The 17,802-nt window shown below is 43.2% G+C and overlaps 1 protein-coding gene across 3 annotated transcripts in view; it reads right to left on the bottom strand.

Annotated features, from left to right (window-relative positions):
- Positions 1 to 17,802, bottom strand: part of FANK1 (fibronectin type III and ankyrin repeat domains 1) — a 121,251-nt gene that overhangs the window by 5,051 nt on the left and 98,398 nt on the right. For all 3 annotated transcript variants that reach the window (XM_015148443.3, XM_001087611.5, XM_001087857.5), the window contains exons 3-7: positions 17,398 to 17,522; positions 10,504 to 10,585; positions 9,356 to 9,430; positions 8,482 to 8,547; positions 932 to 1,097 (exon numbers count right to left, since the gene is read on the bottom strand). In XM_015148443.3, the coding sequence (XP_015003929.1) occupies positions 932 to 1,097; positions 8,482 to 8,547; positions 9,356 to 9,430; positions 10,504 to 10,585; positions 17,398 to 17,522 (514 nt within the window). The remainder of the gene's footprint in view (positions 1 to 931; positions 1,098 to 8,481; positions 8,548 to 9,355; positions 9,431 to 10,503; positions 10,586 to 17,397; positions 17,523 to 17,802) is intronic.

Genomic DNA, 17,802 nt, shown 5'->3' with positions numbered 1-17,802 from the left:
TCCAAACAACACTGCTTCTATTTGCTAAATCAAATTTGCAGTTTCTGATAACATGAAATCAAAAGTAGACCAACTTGCCTGTTTCCAGGTAAAGACACAACTGAAATGTTCTATTCTTGATAGGGTCAGTTTGCTCTTTGGAAATTTTTTGTAATGACTAATCTTTAAAACAAACCAAGAATAAAAATTACCTAATTTTAGAAGCAACAAGAAGCACAATGGCTATAAGAGCTCTTAATATCTTTGTATCACCACCATTTGAGATAATATCTGGTACATGCTTAGTAAAGCTTTAGTGACAGACTGAATGAAGAAAGAAATCAGCAAATGAACAAAAGAACAAAGTAGAAACATCAGGCCGGGTGCAGTGTCTCACACTTGTAATCCCAGCACTTTGAGAGGCCAAGGCAGGTGGATCACTTGAGGTCAGGAGTTCAAGACCAGCCTGGCCAACATCGTGAAACCCCATCTCTACTAAAAATACAAAAATTAGCTGGGGGTGGTGGCATGTGCCTGTAATCCCAGCTACTAAGGAAACTGAGGCAGGAGAATCACTCGAACCTGGGAGGCAGAGGTCTCAATGAACCGAGATTGCACTACTGCACTCCAGCGTGGGCGACAGCGTGAGACTCCATCTCGAAAGAAAAAGAAAAATAGAAAAAGAAGAAAAAGAAAAAGAAAGTAGAAGCATTAGGTCCAGCTCTGGATTCAGACATGTTTCTTTTCCCTACACAAGACAAACCCCCACGACAATCGGAAAGCTCACTCTCATGTCCATTCTAAGGTTTCAGGGGCTTTCTTGCTAAGTCAGAAAACTTTCTCCAGCATTTTGTAGGTTGACTAATCAAAGGCCCTGCTTCTGCCAGACCCCGTGGAGCAGCATTTCAGATTCTTGACGATATGTGCATGGTTAACAAGGCAGGTCTCGTACCTCACAGCCATCCTTTATCATCCACTCAATCACACTGCAGTGGCCTCCATCTGCAGCCCAGTGCAGAGCCGTACAGCCGCCCAGGTCTCTAGCCTGCCAAGAAGCGCCGTGTCTTCGGAGATATTTCACAACATCTAGGTGTCCCGCATAGCACGCCAGCATTAGACTGCAACATACGGAAGAAGCAGCATTTGACGATAAGCACAGTCACCGAACTCAGCTCCGCTTTTTACCCTACCTGGCTTAAACCAAGAAATCCTAACTTGAGTGGAAAAGCCATGGGAATTGTTCATATAAAATGTACACATATCCATCAACTGATGTACAAAACGTGGTATATATCCATACAATGGAATATTAGGAATGAAGTGCTACAAACATGAAAGAACCTTGAAACACTGCGCTGAAAGATGCCAGACATGAAAGGCCACATATTGTCTGATTCCATTTATATGCAATGTCCAGAATAGGCAACCTACAAAACAGGAATAGCAGGTGAGTGGCCGCCTGAAGCTGAAGGGAAGGAGTAATGGGGAATGATTGCTAAAGAGTACAGGACTAATATTTCAGGGGGGCAGGGGATGAATGTTCTGGAAGTAGATAGCAGTGATGGTTCCACAACTTTGCAAATACATTTTTAAATGTTGATTTGTATGTTTTAAAAGGTGAATTTTATGGTATGTAAATTATATCTCAATAAAAAACAAATAGTGACTGTAACTGAGGATAAAATATTAGATTTTAAAACATCTGAAGTCCATGATATTCAAAAAAGAGAAAAGGAAAAAATACTCATTTGACACTATTAGAGATAACTATCAAACCAATTTCCTACTCTAAAAGTTGGTATTTAAGAAAAAATTAAATATTTTCTTTTTTTTTTTTAGGGTAAAATGTAGTCTATGCCCAGTTGGTGGGGGGAAGAAGCTGTTTTTCACAGAAGACTGCCAACTAGTAAATATAAAAGAAACCATAGAGTTAGAAAAGCCCTTATTTGCAATTCCCTATTAAATAATTGATTCAGGCAATAAAATTATTGGCACTGAAATTATTGGGTAAAAGTTAATGGGGAGGCCAGGCGCAGTGGTTCACCCCTGTAATCCTTTCTCTTTTGGAGGCTGATGTGGGTGGATTGCCTGAGCTCAGGAGCTTGAGACCAGCCTGAGCAACATAGCGAAACTTCATCTCTACTAAAAACACAAAGATTAGCCAGGCATGGTGGCAGCTGCCTGTAATCCCAGCTGCTCGGGAGGCTGAGGCAGGAGAATCGCTTGAACCCGGGGAGGCGGAGGTTGCAGTGAGCCGAGATCATGCCACTGCTCGCCAGCCTGGGAGAGAGAGCAAGACTCTGTCTCAAAAAAAACAAAAAACAAACAAACAAACAAAAATTAATAGCGAATGAAATATTCACACAGCAATGAATTATTACCCCCAAAATTATTTTCTAAGTGCAATGGGAAAAGTCTATCTTTACAAAGAAGAGAATTTGCTGTCATCACTCTAAAAAAATAATGAAACCTAGAATCACTACCTGTGAGACAACCTGCATCACATGCCTCCTGATGGATGTAACATGAAGTCACAACACTAGCTCTGAAGTATTCTTGCTAAAGTGTTAACCTGAGTCTAATTAAGCCTTTAATTTTTTTAATTCTTAAAAAATTTCACCTTGTTGCGCCCAGGTTGGTTTCAAACTCATGGCCTCAGGTGATCTTCCTGCCTCAGCCTCCCAAAGTGCTGGGATTACAGGCAGGAGCCACAGCACCCAACCTAATCAAGCCCTTAAGCCTGTCTTTAACTTTATTGTTAATAAAGGGATAGATGAACAAGTGAAATGCCTGCCCCACAACTGGGAGACAAGCAAATCCAGAACATAGGACATTCTAGAAGATAACCGGTCCGCTCTCCTCAAAGAGTCACTGCTATGAGAAAAAAAAAAAAAAAGTTTTAAAGAGAGAGGACTGGTCTAGAATAAGAGACTATAGAGAGAAAGGCCAGATGAAATGTGGGAACCCTGAATGGATCATGGTCTTGCCCCACACCACCCTCCCAAACCCCACACGCCACCTCCCAAACCCCCACACACCACCTCCCGAACCCCACACACCACCTCCCGAACCCCACACACCACCTCCCAAATAAAGCTGTGGAAGACCTTTGGGGAACAGGTTGGGAGACCTGCACGGGTGGTTGTGTATCAATGATATTAAGGAATTAGTTGAAGTGTCTTAGAAGTGATATGATTACTATGCAGGTTAATGACCGTGTTTTTCGGAAACATTTTCTGATGTATTGAGGGGTGAAGGATTATGCTATCTACTAATTTCAAAATAGTTCAGCAAGAGTGGAAAAAAAGGAGAGACAAATACGGCCAAATATCAACTGCCAAGCCTAGGTGGGAGGTATACAGGTGTTTGTTGTACTATTCTTTCACTTTTTCTAAATGTGTAAATGTTTCAAGATAGAGTTAGAAAATAAAACAGAAGATCTTCCCAATAGGGAAACGTGCAAAGCCTCTGAGTGGTAACTGGAATATCCAGCCCCCAAGGCAAGGCCCAGCTGAGCTGAGATGGGGCCAGACCTCTGCAGCCCCACATCCTCACACAGTCCTTCATTTCTTGGAGACCCCCAGAAGACAGTCAGCGTGGTGCAGTACCTGCCTGCCGGGTTTAGGGTGCTCATACTCCTTTCCCAAGCACTCGAGGGTCTTTAGAATGACTTTTGCTAAGGGAAGAAAACTTCACTTTTTAAATTATATTCTCAAATAGAACCTTAATTATCTGCATGACTTTTCTTTTTTGAGACAGAGTCTCACTCTATCACCCAGGCTGGAGTACAATGGCACAATCTTGGCTCACTGCAACCTCTGCCTCCTGGGTTCTAGTGATTCTCCTGACTCAGCCTCTCAAGTAGCTGGGATTACAGGCGCGCACCACTGTGTCCGGCTAATTTTTTGTATTTTTAGTAGAGACAGGGTTTCACCAGCCAGGCCAGGCTGGTCTCAAACTCCTGACCTCGAGATCCGCCTGCCTCGGCCTCCCAAAGTGCTGGAATTACAGGCGTGAGCCACCACGCCCGGCCTATCTGCATGATTTTAAAATAATGCTTCTTTTCTGATTATAAAGTAAGGCATGGTACCTAGAAAAAAAAATCCCATATTAGAGTCACCCATAACCTCACCTCACAGAGAACAAACTCTTAAGATTCTGTTGAATTTGCTCTAGAAGGTAAGGAGGATTGCTTAAAAACCAGCCCCGGAGGCTCTGGGTTGCCCAGCAATGAGCTCATTGAGACGAGGCGCTCTTCTTTCCCAGGGATAGGCACAGCCCTGAACTTACCACCTCCCGCTGGCAGAAAGCCACCAAGGCCCTCCAAGTGCCAAGCCGCTGGAGTCAGCCACCACCCCAACTGCCACCTGAACTCAAACTGCCTGGCACCCGCGGGGTCTGTTATCTGCTGCTTTATAAGAATGCCCCTCTCTGGTTCACAGGGTAGGAGAAAGGAAGAGCGGCCAGGACATAGCATGCTCCTGAGCACAGCCCTGCAGGGCATCCCACTGTGCCCCAGGGCAAGCCCACCAGGAATGGAGGACCCGCTCCACTCGCCTGCTGCTGAGTTCCCTGCTCAGAGTCACACTCCCAGCTCTACACAAAATCCCATCCTTTCTCGCTTTGTATGATTTTCTCTTCTCACTGCCTTTTAAAAAGTATTATTTCAGTTTCTTATTATTTCATATACTTCCCTGTTTACATAAGCACTGAAAACAGTGTTCACATACTAAACATTCCATCATATGAACATATCGTAATTTCAATCAATCCACTATTGTCGGACATTTAAGTTGTTTCACATTTTTCACAATTTTGAATAAGGCAACAACAAACATCCTTACTAATCATATTTGCATTTCTGATTGTTTCCTAAAACGGGATCACTGTGTTCATGGATGTGGTTTACTTTGGAAGCACATTTCCGAATTGCTTTCCAGAAAGATTATACCAATTTACATTTCTATCAACTATATTTGAAAGTACAGGTTATTTCACTGCATCTTTACCAACATGATTTTTTAATAACCAATTTGATAAGTAGAAAACTTTTTATTACTAGTAATGCTAAACATTTTTATATGAATTGCTTATATTGATTCTGCTATAAATTGTCTTGTGTAAACTGCTTTTTTCTACTGTGTGTGGAGGCTTTTTTGGAGTACATGTACGGGTGTGTGTGTGTTCTACACATTAAAGATGCCAGTAATTTGTCTATAATACATTTGTAAATATTTCCCTGGATTGTCCTTAACATTGTAATTAAGTTTTTAAAAATGTATAATACACTCTTAATCTTTTCCTTAATGATTCCTTTCAATGCACTTGTTCCTTTCACATTACAAGATAAAACAATTATGCATCTGTGTTTTCTGGTCATTTTTTATGGGTCTTTTACATTTAATTCTCAATTCATCTGGAATTTTGATACATGCTATAAGACCAGGATCTAACTTGGCTTTTTCCTTCAAACATCCTGTTTTTCCAGTACATTCCTCATTGGTTTATGTTACTTCCATCATCATATACTAGGTTCTTATGTAGATAGGGATCTACTTGAGGATTTCTATTCCATTCTACTTTTTTTCTGATTTGTTCCAATATCATATTACTTTAATTACTATAACGTTATGAGGCATTTTAATAACTGTCAAGGCAAGTCCTTCCACATTCTTCCTTGACAAAGTTTTAGTAGATATTATCTATTTGTTCTTCGATAAATTACAATCATTTTGACAGGTTCCGAAGAATAATTCCATTTGAGGCTGCACTGAACCTCAATGCAGTATTTGAGAAGAATTAAAAATTGTATAATATTCAATCTTGCCATTCTGGCATATGACATGTCTTTATTTCTTAAATTTTTATATCTCTCAGTAAGGTTTTTAGGTTTATTTTTTCATTCAGATTTCCTATCTTTGTTTTCATTCTATTTTATTTCCCCATTATATTTATTAACCAGTAATTGCAGGGATTTAAGAAAGTCTTTTCTTTGCCTTGTTTGTCCACTTTACTGAGCCTCCTTATTAAGTCCAAGTTTTTCAAGTTGATTCTGTTGGGTTCTACAGGAAATCAATCACACCTCTTATCTCAGTTCATATCTTCCTAAGTGGATCAGCCTTCAAAATACTGTCTAATCATGAAATAACAAAATATATCTGTATTTACCATATGCCAGGAACTGTTTTATGCATTTTTCATATTAGCTCATTAAATGCCTACAACCTATAAGCACTTCCATTATTCCAATTTTACAGACACGAAACTGAGATACGGAGAGGTTAGGTAGCCTGTCCAAGGCCACACCACATCCTCAGAGGGATGCAGATTTCACATCAAGCTCTCCACCACTCTCCTGGGCTTCACTACTAATTTTGAAAAGGAATTTGCCAATACTAAGAATGACACTGGCTGATTGAGATGATTTAAAAAATAAAAGAAACCTTTGTATGCTGCAATCAAAGGAATCCTTCATTTAACAGACACTTCCTGCCTCCCATGTGCCAGACACTGTTCAAAGGCTGAAAGTATCCTTCACTTTAAAAAATAAGATACTTTTTTCAAGACCATCCTGGCTAACAGGGTGAAACCTCATCTCTACTAAAAATACAAAAAACTAGCCGGGCGAGGTGGCGGGCGCTTGTAGTCCCAGCTACTCGGGAGGCTGAGGCAGGAGAATGGCGTGAACCCGGGAGGCGGAGCTTGCAGTGGGCTGAGATTGCGCCACTGCACCCCCAGCCTGGGTGACACAGCGAGACTCCGTCTCAAAAAATAATAAAAATTTTAAAAATTTAAAAAATACTTTTTAAACTTTTTAATATACATGCCAAGTTACACCCAATTTTTGTTTTGCGTCTACACAAATAACGGTTTTCACCTTTAATCTACTGCTGGGAAGTGTTATGTTAAAAAATTTCCTAATACCCTCCGGAATGGCCCTCCTAGGTGGGATGGAAGAGATCTATAAATATCTACACACAAACACACACACAAATAGCTTTTTTTCTATCAGATTTTAGCAATAAGGTTATCCTCTGGAGCATTCCAGTTTGCTCTCTGATCTGGAAAAGCCCAAGGTTATTATCAGTGCCTAGAAAATCTGAACAGGTTTACTAGGTAGAATAGTCAAGCCACGGAGCCTACATTGGAGGTAATTTTTAAATGAATTTTCTAGTTTCTTGCATGGACATTGGTTATTTCGAATTTTCTACTTCTTGGGTTGACATGGTGGTTTAAATTTTCTCAGAACAAAGTATCCATTTCGATGACATTATCTATTATAGACACAAACTTCTTTTCATGTTTACATTTTCTCTATAACCATCGTTATTGTCCCTCTTTCAAACTTCTATTTTTCTTCTTTCTTAGATTTACAAAAGATCGGTGTATCTTACTAGATAGTTGCCTCTTAAACAGAAAGCTCTTACATTTCTCAATAATCTTTCTACTTTTTAATCAATGTCTACTTTTAATTTTCATTTTTCCTACTCTCATTATACTTTTTTTCTTTTCCCTTTTCAGATTGCTATTATTCTTTTCAAACCTGGAGTTGACAGCTTAGTCTCAACCTATGAGTTATTTGGAAAAATACTTTTTAAATTTATAAGTGATATTTAAGATATTGTTATTTAAAATCTATTGCTGCATTGTGTTCAGAGAATGTAAATGTAGAAGATAGTCCTTCTGATTTGAGGAGTTAGTTGAGGTTTTCTTTACGGCCTCCCCCAGAAGGTCAGTGTTTGGCAGCTGTCCGTCGATGCAGTCTGCAGCGCCCAAGCCCTGGTTCCATGTGTGTCGTGACCGCAGCCCCTGAAGCCAGGGCCTGGCATTTTGCTCAGTGTTTCACCCATGCACCAAGCACAGCGCCTGGCAAGTAGTAATCAGTCAATAAACACGGGTTAGCTGGAATTAATTGATTAACTCTAATGACTAGATGAGAGCGTGTGTTTAGGTCTTTCAGGAACACTCATCTGCCCTGAGCTTTTCCTGTAGCGTTCTCAGCCCTCCAAGGGAACATGTGCCTCTCACCTCAGAAAGTGCTCCGGGCGTCTCTCTGGTGGTGATTTCTGTCTGCTTCTTTAGAAACAACGAAGATTTCTTAGCAAAGAGTGAGGCTGAAATGCAGCGGGGGACTGAGAGAGGCACAGGGTGCCGGGGGCAGGCGCTTGTACCCACGGGCCGCACAGCTGGCCAGAGCTGCTCTGTAGCTGCCGTTTCCCGTGCACTGTGTGTCCACTGGGCACAGCCACCACGCCAGAGAAGTCACCATACGTTACAACAGATGCCCGCCCCCCACAAGCACCCTGGTGAGTGAAAGCACAAGACCATGTGAGCAAGCCAGCTTTTGTGATCACCATCTTTCCTCGGGGACCCACTCACCTCTCAGTACTTGTCAAAAGGAACGAGAAAATGTTTGGGTGAAATCACAGTGCCTCTGGGCACAAGCCCAGCAACACGATTCTGAGAACATCAGCACATTTTCAGTCATATCCCACCTCCTACCTGTCCTTGCCACTTCCATTCTTCAGATTCACGTCTGTGCCATTAGAAACTAGGATTTTCACAAGCCTAAAGGAAACAAACTGAACTGTAGCTAGGTAAGTCACTTCGATCACTCAGCACCCACAATAGTCCAGTCAAAAAAGAATAACACAGCATCCAAGATGACTCTTTGCAACAGTTTCTTCTGCACCTTCAGAAGCCAGCTGGTTTTAAAACCAGGCACCATTAAACCAGAAAACCACCTCTTCAATCCAAAAACACAGGCTTTTACCTTTGACACAAGTTATTGACTAAAATCAAACAAAAGCACATGAAACAAATTGGGCTACCAAAATAATTCACTGTCCTTTGAATGGCCATTTTTTAATATATTCTTAAATGGTAGCATTTAATGAAAAAACATTTATGTTTTTTTCAAATGGCATTTAATTAAGGTATAAATGAAAATAAGGTATTTCTATTAATACTTATCTCTGTGTGGAATAGATAATGAGAGTATATCTGTGAAAATTATATCTTAGCAACCTAGCAGAAAGTTTTCCAGAATATCCCTCTATTTTTTAAAAAGAAAAATTCAAATTCCAATAACCAGTTTTCCAAGAACATAAAAATATATTGCATGTAATTAAATGGCTACCCCTCTTCCTCAACATATGATTTACATTCTCTCCTGCATATTGTATAACTTTATGATTACAACAGCGGGATTTTTAAGCCATCGCATGGTACGGACGGTTTGGGAGACAGAAAAGAAACTGGGTTCATCCATGGCCCTTTTTCCTCCCATCCTTATCCTGACCAGAGCCTCTGAATAAAACAAAAAGTTAAATCCCCAAGAGAGATTTAAAAAAAAAAAGAAGAAGAAGAGCCATACCTGGTGTATCCTTTCTGGGCAGCAACCATCAGAGCAGTAAAGCCAAACTTATTGGGAACATCAACCTTAACATGGCTTGGGAAAGACAGAGAAAAGAGATGAGCATGCTCAGTACAGCTACTGCAGAGTCAAAGCCAGTGGTTCTCGTGGGGCTCAGGTGGCTAAAATGACTCATTTTACTGAAGATTCCAATTTCTTTGGGGCCATTAAATCTTTTCTTGTCTTAGGACTGCTAAGAATCTTCTAAACTATATGCCTAATATTCTACAAGATTCAAATGCATAATAAAAGAGAAAACTACTGTAATTTCACTTAAAATATGCACACTTTAGCTCAAAGCCATCGTGCCATCAGATGTAGCACTCTTAGATGAACACAGCTCTTTAAGATAGCGGAGGACAGTATTTCACTGCTGACTCTCAGCTCCACTGAACATGAGTTTGTATTGGTGGAGACTCGAGCTTTCTCCTTGCCTCCCATCTCACCTACTGGGTAGAGAACAGTCCTGTTCAGGGAAGAAAGCGGAGGTCTTCACGCACATTCTCCAGCACAGCAGCTTTGGCTTTTTGTGGGAACCTTCTCTGAAGAGCTCCAAATTACAGAGCCATAATTCACAAATGACTTGTCTGCTAGGGCACTCAAAACTATTGATTCAAAAAGAACCTAGGTAACATCATCTACTTTTCATGTAGGAGGCAGCTTCAAACGTCTCATCTGCAGTAGCAATATTCACCATTTTCCCTCTAGTGTTATATCAACCTTTTAAATTAGAAAGCAGTTGATTTGGCGATTCCCTCGTTTCATCAGAAATTAGACATGGGCATCTGGGGGTGAAATTTGTCTAAATGCTGTGGCTTATAAGCAAGATACAGAAATCATTTCTGGGAAGAAAATATGATACCCAGCCTTGTAATTTCCTTTTACAATTTCTATTACATGATTACAAAATATAACATTTACATGGGGCTTCACGAGCATCTTTATTAACTATGGTTTAATTAACTCACACCAGTCACCTGAGATCCATTTTGGAGGCAGTTTCAAAGGCATGGGAATTTTTAGGAAAACAAAATGAAGCTACTGCATGTATTTCTATGCACTTTATAGGCATGGGGAAAAAAAAAAAAAGACTGACAGAGTTCTCTCACCCTCCTTGAAGTATTCGGACAAGCAAATCTTCATCATTCACATTAACAGCCCGATGCAAGTGCTCGCTACTTATGGGCTCTCCTGGAGAAACGAGATGGAAGGCAATCATCCAGAACGTCAAGAAAGGAGATTCCTTCCCACCATCTTCCTCCTGTGGCCTTCGGGGATCATCTCCAGGAAGGCGCTTGGCTATTTCTGTAAGTATATCTTACATTTCCTACTCAACTGCTTCTTTTACCGAAAAAGGCCTTGTTTTTACATGTTAACACAGCATCCAAGATGGCTCTTTGCAACCGTTTCTTCTGCACCTTCAGAAGCCAGCTGGTTTTCACATATTAAGAGAACATTTTGACCTAAAGGCTTGGGACATTTTCAAGTTATAAAGTATTGCTTTGTGAATGTTATTTTGATATTTAGAAATAATCCTGTCAGATTTCATAAGACTTAATAAATGTCTCCTACAAGCAAGGAAAACCTCAGCAACTGCCACAACACGCTAGTTTCATTGGCCAAAGAGATGTTAAACTATTTTGGGGAAAAAAAAAAAGGACAAAGTGCTTTAACATTCGAAATTAAAATTTTCAGTTCTTCCCAGGAATGTGACACACACGTTGGCCTTCTTTTCTCTGAGCGTGTGGGGTCAGGGGGCTTCTACCCACAGGGAGGTGGGGAGCACCAGGAGAAAACTCAATTAGGGGAGAGAGCTTGCCAAGCGGAGCAGACCCAGGAGTCCAGAAGCCTAAAAGAACAATGGGCCGCAGTCGGGGAGGGCATCCTCTGTGCAGGGGACATCAGCTCCACAGCAAAGCCAACAGGCAGGCGGGCAGCACAAATAGAGGGAGAGTAAAGGGCTAGGAGAAGCCGCCCATCTTTCTAGGAGTTTCTGGTTTCATTTGTTCCTTATTCTACACCTTCTAATTTTAAAAAGGATCATGATTAGGCTTAAATGAAATAATACCAGTGAAGCACTTGGAATAGCACCTGGCACATCGTAAGTACCCAGCACACGCCTGTTGTTGGGGTGACAGTAGCAGCAGCTGCCATCATGAGTGGATACAGCCCCACCGCCTCTTAAATTCTCCAAATGTACGCCCAGCCCCTCACCCACGCGTGGCAAGCGTTTGAGTTTATAATCCCTGGTCTAAATAACCTCAAAGGTCTCATTCATTCATTCAACAAACCTAAGTAATGTACATACCAAGTCCTGTGCTAGGCTCTGGAGGGTTAGCATGAAAAGAGCTAACCATTAGCTCCCATGCTCCCTTCCACTGTAGTGCCCGCTTTCAGCCCGTTATTATTCTAAACCTGAAAGAAAATATCCACTCCTGCCCCATTCTCCCCCACTGTACCCTACACTGCCTCCTGGGGCTCACCCACCCTCCCTCCTCTTATAACCCATCCTCCCCCACTGTACCCTACACTGCCTCCTGGGGCTCACCCACCCTCCCCTCTTATAGTCTGGCCCAGAGAGATCAGCTTGCCTCCCTCTTCCTGCTCCTTATGGTAGAAAATCTCTCTGGGATGCCAGTTCCTGGGCCTAGGAGACACTTTTTCTTTGTGTTTCCTTGGAGGGTTTCAGTGGTGCAAAGTGAGTTGGGCAATGTACAAACTGGGAAAACAGTGAGACAGGAGAATAAAGGGATTTCTCCCAGAATGATCTTTAGCCGATACCTTTTCCTTTCTTTCGTAAAAATAAATTTATGCCAAGTTTAAATTATTTTGAAATAGCAATTTTGTCTGCTAGAGCTTGCCAATCTCTTACAGATTTTTTTTTAGCTACATTATACTTCCTTTTCATCATTACATACAATTTTTAGATCAAAAGTGTCAAATAAAAGTCGCACGATAACCTGTCAAAGGCCAAGGCTCACAGCTGTCCCTGGCCTTCTAAGGCAGGTCATGCTGTGCCCAGTGGTTTCACTAGTAGGGCTTAGGAAGGAGGCAGGGTTTTATACCCCAGAGGACATCTGGCAATGTCTGGTGACATCTTTGGGTGCCACAACTAAGGAGATGGTGCACTGGCATCTAGAGGATAGAGGCCAAGGAAGCTGCGAAGCATCCCTGGTGTGCAGGACAGCCCCCCACAACAAGGAACCATCCAGTCCCCAAAGGTCAGTAGTACCAAAGTTGAGAACCCTGGGCTAGATTAATAAGGACTTAAAATCATCATGTGTTTCATCTACACTTTAGATGGATGAACTAAACCCATAGACTGTTTCCCTTTCTGTTGCTAACCAGAAGAGAGTGGTATGTTTATAAAAGTCTTTGTTATCCCATTAATAGGCCCCATGTTCTCCTAATCTCAAACTTCAGCTGCCACTAAAAACATAAAAACAAGTCATTTGGATAAATCACTTATAACAACATATAAAGCTCATTCTATTTCTACTAAGTTGTACAATGTGTAGTATCCTAAATCAAATCCTATGTAGGCTTTTTACACAGTGCTTTTAAAATTCTCCTCCAAACCATAAGACTGGGAGTCAGAAAGGCTAAGTTTTAAAATTCTCCTCCAAACCATAAGACTGGGAGTCAGAAAGGCTAAGTTGTCCAAGGTTGCCCAGTTAGGAGAGGGCAGCATCAGAGCCAAGGCCAAGTCTTCCATGAGGCTCACTCGTTCCCTTTAGTATTTAGTAAATGCTGTAGTACAGACCAATTCACTATATGCTTCCACTCTTACTAAATTCTGCAGACAGATGAACATCTTAAGTAAATGTGATCCTCCCCCAGTGTTAAAAGGAAGGGGATGCCTAAAAATCTTCCAAAAAGTGCTAACTGCTTGAGATGTTAGGGAAAGTTCTAAGGGTGCACCCCCGACCACCTCTCTCCACCGACCCCATCTACTCCACAGCCTCCATCTTACCGAACAGCAAGGCTCTCCCGGGGGGGGCACTTCCCAGCGCATCCTAACCAGGAAGCTCTGCAGCATGCAAAGGTTGGAAAATGAAACAAGTTCACTGCATGCTTATAAGCTACAGGACCACCTGTAGCAAAGACCAGGGCTTTCAGTATCAGGATATAATAAATGTAATGCCAATTCCAGCTTCCACAGGAGGTAATGAGCACTTCGCAGCTTACTCTGAGAACAAAGGGACACCTCACAGGAGAGAGGGGAATCGACATAATTGTTGCTCAGTCCTTGCTTGCTGAGCAGTGACCACCGTTGCAGGGTGTGAGAGCTCTTTCTCAGCGTTAACTCCTCAGCTGTCCTCACGCTACTACCAAGAGTGAAAGGAGGGACTGAGGATTACACTGGAACCTGTGTGAAGCAACAGAGGCACAAAAACGTCTCCATTTACATGAATTTGACAAAGAAACAGAAAAAGACCCTTGTTTGCAGTGCACAGCAATTCTTCCTACTCCCACTATAGGCAGGAGTCCTGAGGAACAGAGAGGAAATTCCAGGGTGAACAGAATGTTCCATTCCTCCCACCCCTGAATCCTTCAAGACTTTGTGGGCCTGGCCCAAGGGAATGCCATCAATAAGTGCAACTGAATATTTTTAAAAGGCTGGCTGTTGCTCTGCAGGTTTGTTTTTCTAGTGTTTACCCTGAGTGTTGCAATTGCAAATATCAAACTGATCCTGCCTACAGTGAGGATGTAAGCCCATGCGTTCATCTGAGCAGGATGGAACTCACCAGTCAGGCCCAGGTGAGCGGGGACACTGATGAGAAGGGCAGAGCAGGGCAGAGTGGTCTTGAGGAAGCCATCGTTCATATTCTTTAAGAGGGTTATTTAGCTGCAGATGTACCTGCAGATATTATAATATGGTGATAACACCTTTCTTGGTGGAATTTTAAGTCTATTAAAAGCAGTGAATAAATCACGAGCTCATTGGAGAAGATATTTGCCAATTAACAAGTAGCAGCTGTTTTTCTTTCTTTATAAGGGCCCAACTGATTAAAATTGTATGCCTCATTTAAGCAAGAATCTCGTGTACTTTACCTGGGGGGAAAAAAAAAGGCTGTGCATTCTTTATTCAAACAAAGTGCATGCCTCTGTGATTCATTAAAACACTCTCAAACTGAATGCAAATTATCACCACACAGAAGCATTTGCACTTGCTCTGTATCATGTGCACATTTTCAGTTCTTTGTTTAGCATGATCTGCCTCCTTAGGAGAATCTGCTTTGGATATTATAAATACATAACAATAGCATAAGGGAACTGCAGCCAGCCCGCAGAGCCAAGAGCCTTCCCCAGCTAGGAGGAGGAGGACACCTGATCCTCACCAACCAGTCCAGCCCCCTGGAGCTGAGAAGGCTTCCTGGCTGCAGGCAGTGATGCTATTATCTGGCAGTGAAATGGCCAGGATCACTCCCCCAACACACACACACACCCCTGGTCACCACCACACACTCGTCCTTGCAGGAGGCCTCATCTAATTAGTCATGGAAACCATGGGGCTGTAAGGACAGACGCCTTGCACCAGCTCTCCATGGCTGCCTCTGGAGCCAGCTCAGTGGGAAGAAGGCACATCTGGCCCACAGGCACAGCCTGATATGGTTTGGCTGTGTCCCCACCCAAATCTCATCTTGAATTGTAGCTCCCGTAATTCCCATGTGTCATGAGAGGGACCTGGTGGGACGTAATTGAATCATGGGGGCGGGTCTTTCCCATGCGGTTCTCATGATAGTGAATTAAGTCTCATAAGATCTGATGGTATTATAAAGGGAAATTCCCCTGCACATGCTCTCTCTTGCCTGCCACCATGAAGACATGCCTTTCCTTCTTCTTTACCTTCCACCATGGTTATGAGGTCTTCCCAGCCATGTGGAACTGTGAGTCCATTAAACCTCTTCCTTTATAAATTACCCAGCCTCAAGTATGTCTTTATTAGTAGCTTAAGAACACACTAATAAACAGCCCTTCCTAAAAGAGCTCCAAATGGTATGCCAACCCCATGTAAACTCAGGCCAGGAGGGCCAAAAGCCCCTGCCCCGGCTTTGATGTGCTATTAAGAGGATGCTAGAGACCACCTGAAGCCCACCATGGAAGGCTGCAGAACCAACCATATTCACCCTCACGTGGAAGGTTCGGGTGAACTCTCACTGGCCAGTGGAAAACTAATACATCTCCCAACAAACGTAAATGAAACCTGAGAAAATCAGTGTTTCTTTTCATACTCTTAATTCTGCCACTGGTCCTTAATTTTCACCCATCCATCCATCAAGGATCTTCTTTTTTTAGAGAAAGGGTCCTGCTCTATTGTCCAGGCTGGAGAGTTCAGTGGTGCCACCATAGCTCACTGCAGCCTTGAACTCCTGGGCTCAAGCGATCCTCCTGCCCAGGCCACAGGCACACACGCTGACTTATTTATTAAGGATCTCCCACAAGCTAAAGATGGCCAACCCACCACCCACCCTTTTGGAGCCCGCAATGTAGGTGGGAGACCAAAAGGTAGACAAACACTTAAGAGAAGATGCAAGAAGTGTTCACAGAGGTGGGGAATACTGCTCTGTACCTGGGGAGGAGGGCGAGCATGTGACAGAGGAGGGGAAAGCTACACGACGCATCGCCCCCACGTGCTTGCCCATGGAGCAGACTCAGTGAGCACAGCAATGAAGTGAGTGCTCCAGGGAGGAGGGCAGAGGTGGGGGTCTGCGGAGTGGCAGAAGGCCTGTGGGCGGTGGGGACAGCAAGAGGATGGGAGGGAACAGAAAGGTAGCCTGGGACGGCATCCTGGCTGGGGTTGCCCGGAGAGTCTCTGTTCATACGCCTGGCTCCCTTTGCCACCTCTTCCTCCTACCCCTTCTCCTGCACGCCCTCTGCCTTCCTTCAGCACACAGAGCTCACGTTCTGCCGTCTTTGCTTTCTTGTAAGAACCCGAGAGGTAAGTACGTTCCATATGACAGCAAATGTTCTCAGCACTGCCGGATGAAGGAACAAGCCCTCTTTCTTAACCTGAATCCCCAGAGTTGACCATTTCACATCAGAAGTCTCCTCTGAAATTGTGTTTTTCACAGTTAAACTCCCAGTTTGCTAAACTCAGATCCTGTCCCCTAATGCCAGGTCTGCAACTGAAGGTACCACAGCTCACAAGCTGAGTTAACTTCAGTCTACACAAAAATTGTCATGAAGAAATGCCTAAAGGACACAGCTGAAAGCCACAGAAAGCACATACCTCCAAGCCAAATGCTACCTGGACTAAAACGGAAAACAGCTTTACTCGCAAAGGCAGGCTTCCTTCGTGCAGCTGAAAAATTACTCACCTGTGTTTTCAGTGGGTGGGCCGTGGAGAACACTTGTGACCATCCTAATTTTTACAATGTTCTTGCTCAGAGATGGTCCTGGACACAGCATCTTTAAAATGCTTTAAAATACCAACCTCAGAAACAACCTTAAAACTCAGCTGGCTGAAGGGCTCAGAGGTCTCCATGTGGGGCTCTCCCTTGCGGGGTTCTCCATGGATGCAGCAGCACTGTTCGTTCTCCCTCACTCACCATGACCCCAGGAATCGGGTTTGTGTATCGAGTTAAGACGCACACCCTGGGGTTGTCTAAAATGGACAAGACGCTGGATGGAGCTGCTTGCCCGAGGACGCTCAGGCAGGCGGCCTGCTTTGCTGCATGGGGACGCTTAGGCTTACCCAGCCCCCATCCCTGTGGCCCGTTTCCTAAGAAAGGTGACTCTACCCTTTTGTGCTGAATGGCTACTGACAGGACCGTTTTGGCACAAAAATAGATCTCCCAGTTTGTGAAAGCAGAATTAGACTTCCCTGACATTACAAGTATGGCAAAGGCCCAACTAGTAAATACTGTTGCAGTGTTTAAAAATGGTATCATTCCTGCTTCTGGTAAGGCCGAACAAGAGGCAGAATATTTTCATCTCTAAATTGCTTGTCATTTCCATTGATCTAGAGACAGGTGAGCATGGAGAGGCTGAATACTCACTGGTCGTAGACACTGAGACGAGTGGGCTGTACTCACACTCCCCAGAGGGGCTGGTGACCTTCAGGCGAAATCTGTACAGCGTCCTTGGTTCCAGACCTTCAACAACATGCTTCGTTGCATATCCCCTAGACAGGAGGAGACAAACATGCTGACAACACCAGGTAGCTTAATCTGCACTCTCTGATAAGACACGAGAAGAGCAGGTGGAAGTGATGTTCCTTCTATTTCCAGGACACAGCTGATGGATCCTGCTTTGCTGAACTCCTAGAGAATGAAGGACAAGTCCCACATGGCACCTCTATCCCTACCCAGCAGGTGCCCTCTGTCCCATAGGGCCTAGTCTGGGGCCTGACACATAGCCAGCATGCCGTTTTGTACTTTGGAGAAATAATCACGTTAACTGTG

The sequence above is a fragment of the Macaca mulatta genome, chromosome 9 (assembly GCF_049350105.2).
Source record: "Macaca mulatta isolate MMU2019108-1 chromosome 9, T2T-MMU8v2.0, whole genome shotgun sequence".
NCBI lineage: Eukaryota > Metazoa > Chordata > Mammalia > Primates > Cercopithecidae > Macaca > Macaca mulatta.
Note: the sequence above shows the minus strand (reverse complement) of the source record. Positions and strands in the feature narration are given on the sequence as shown.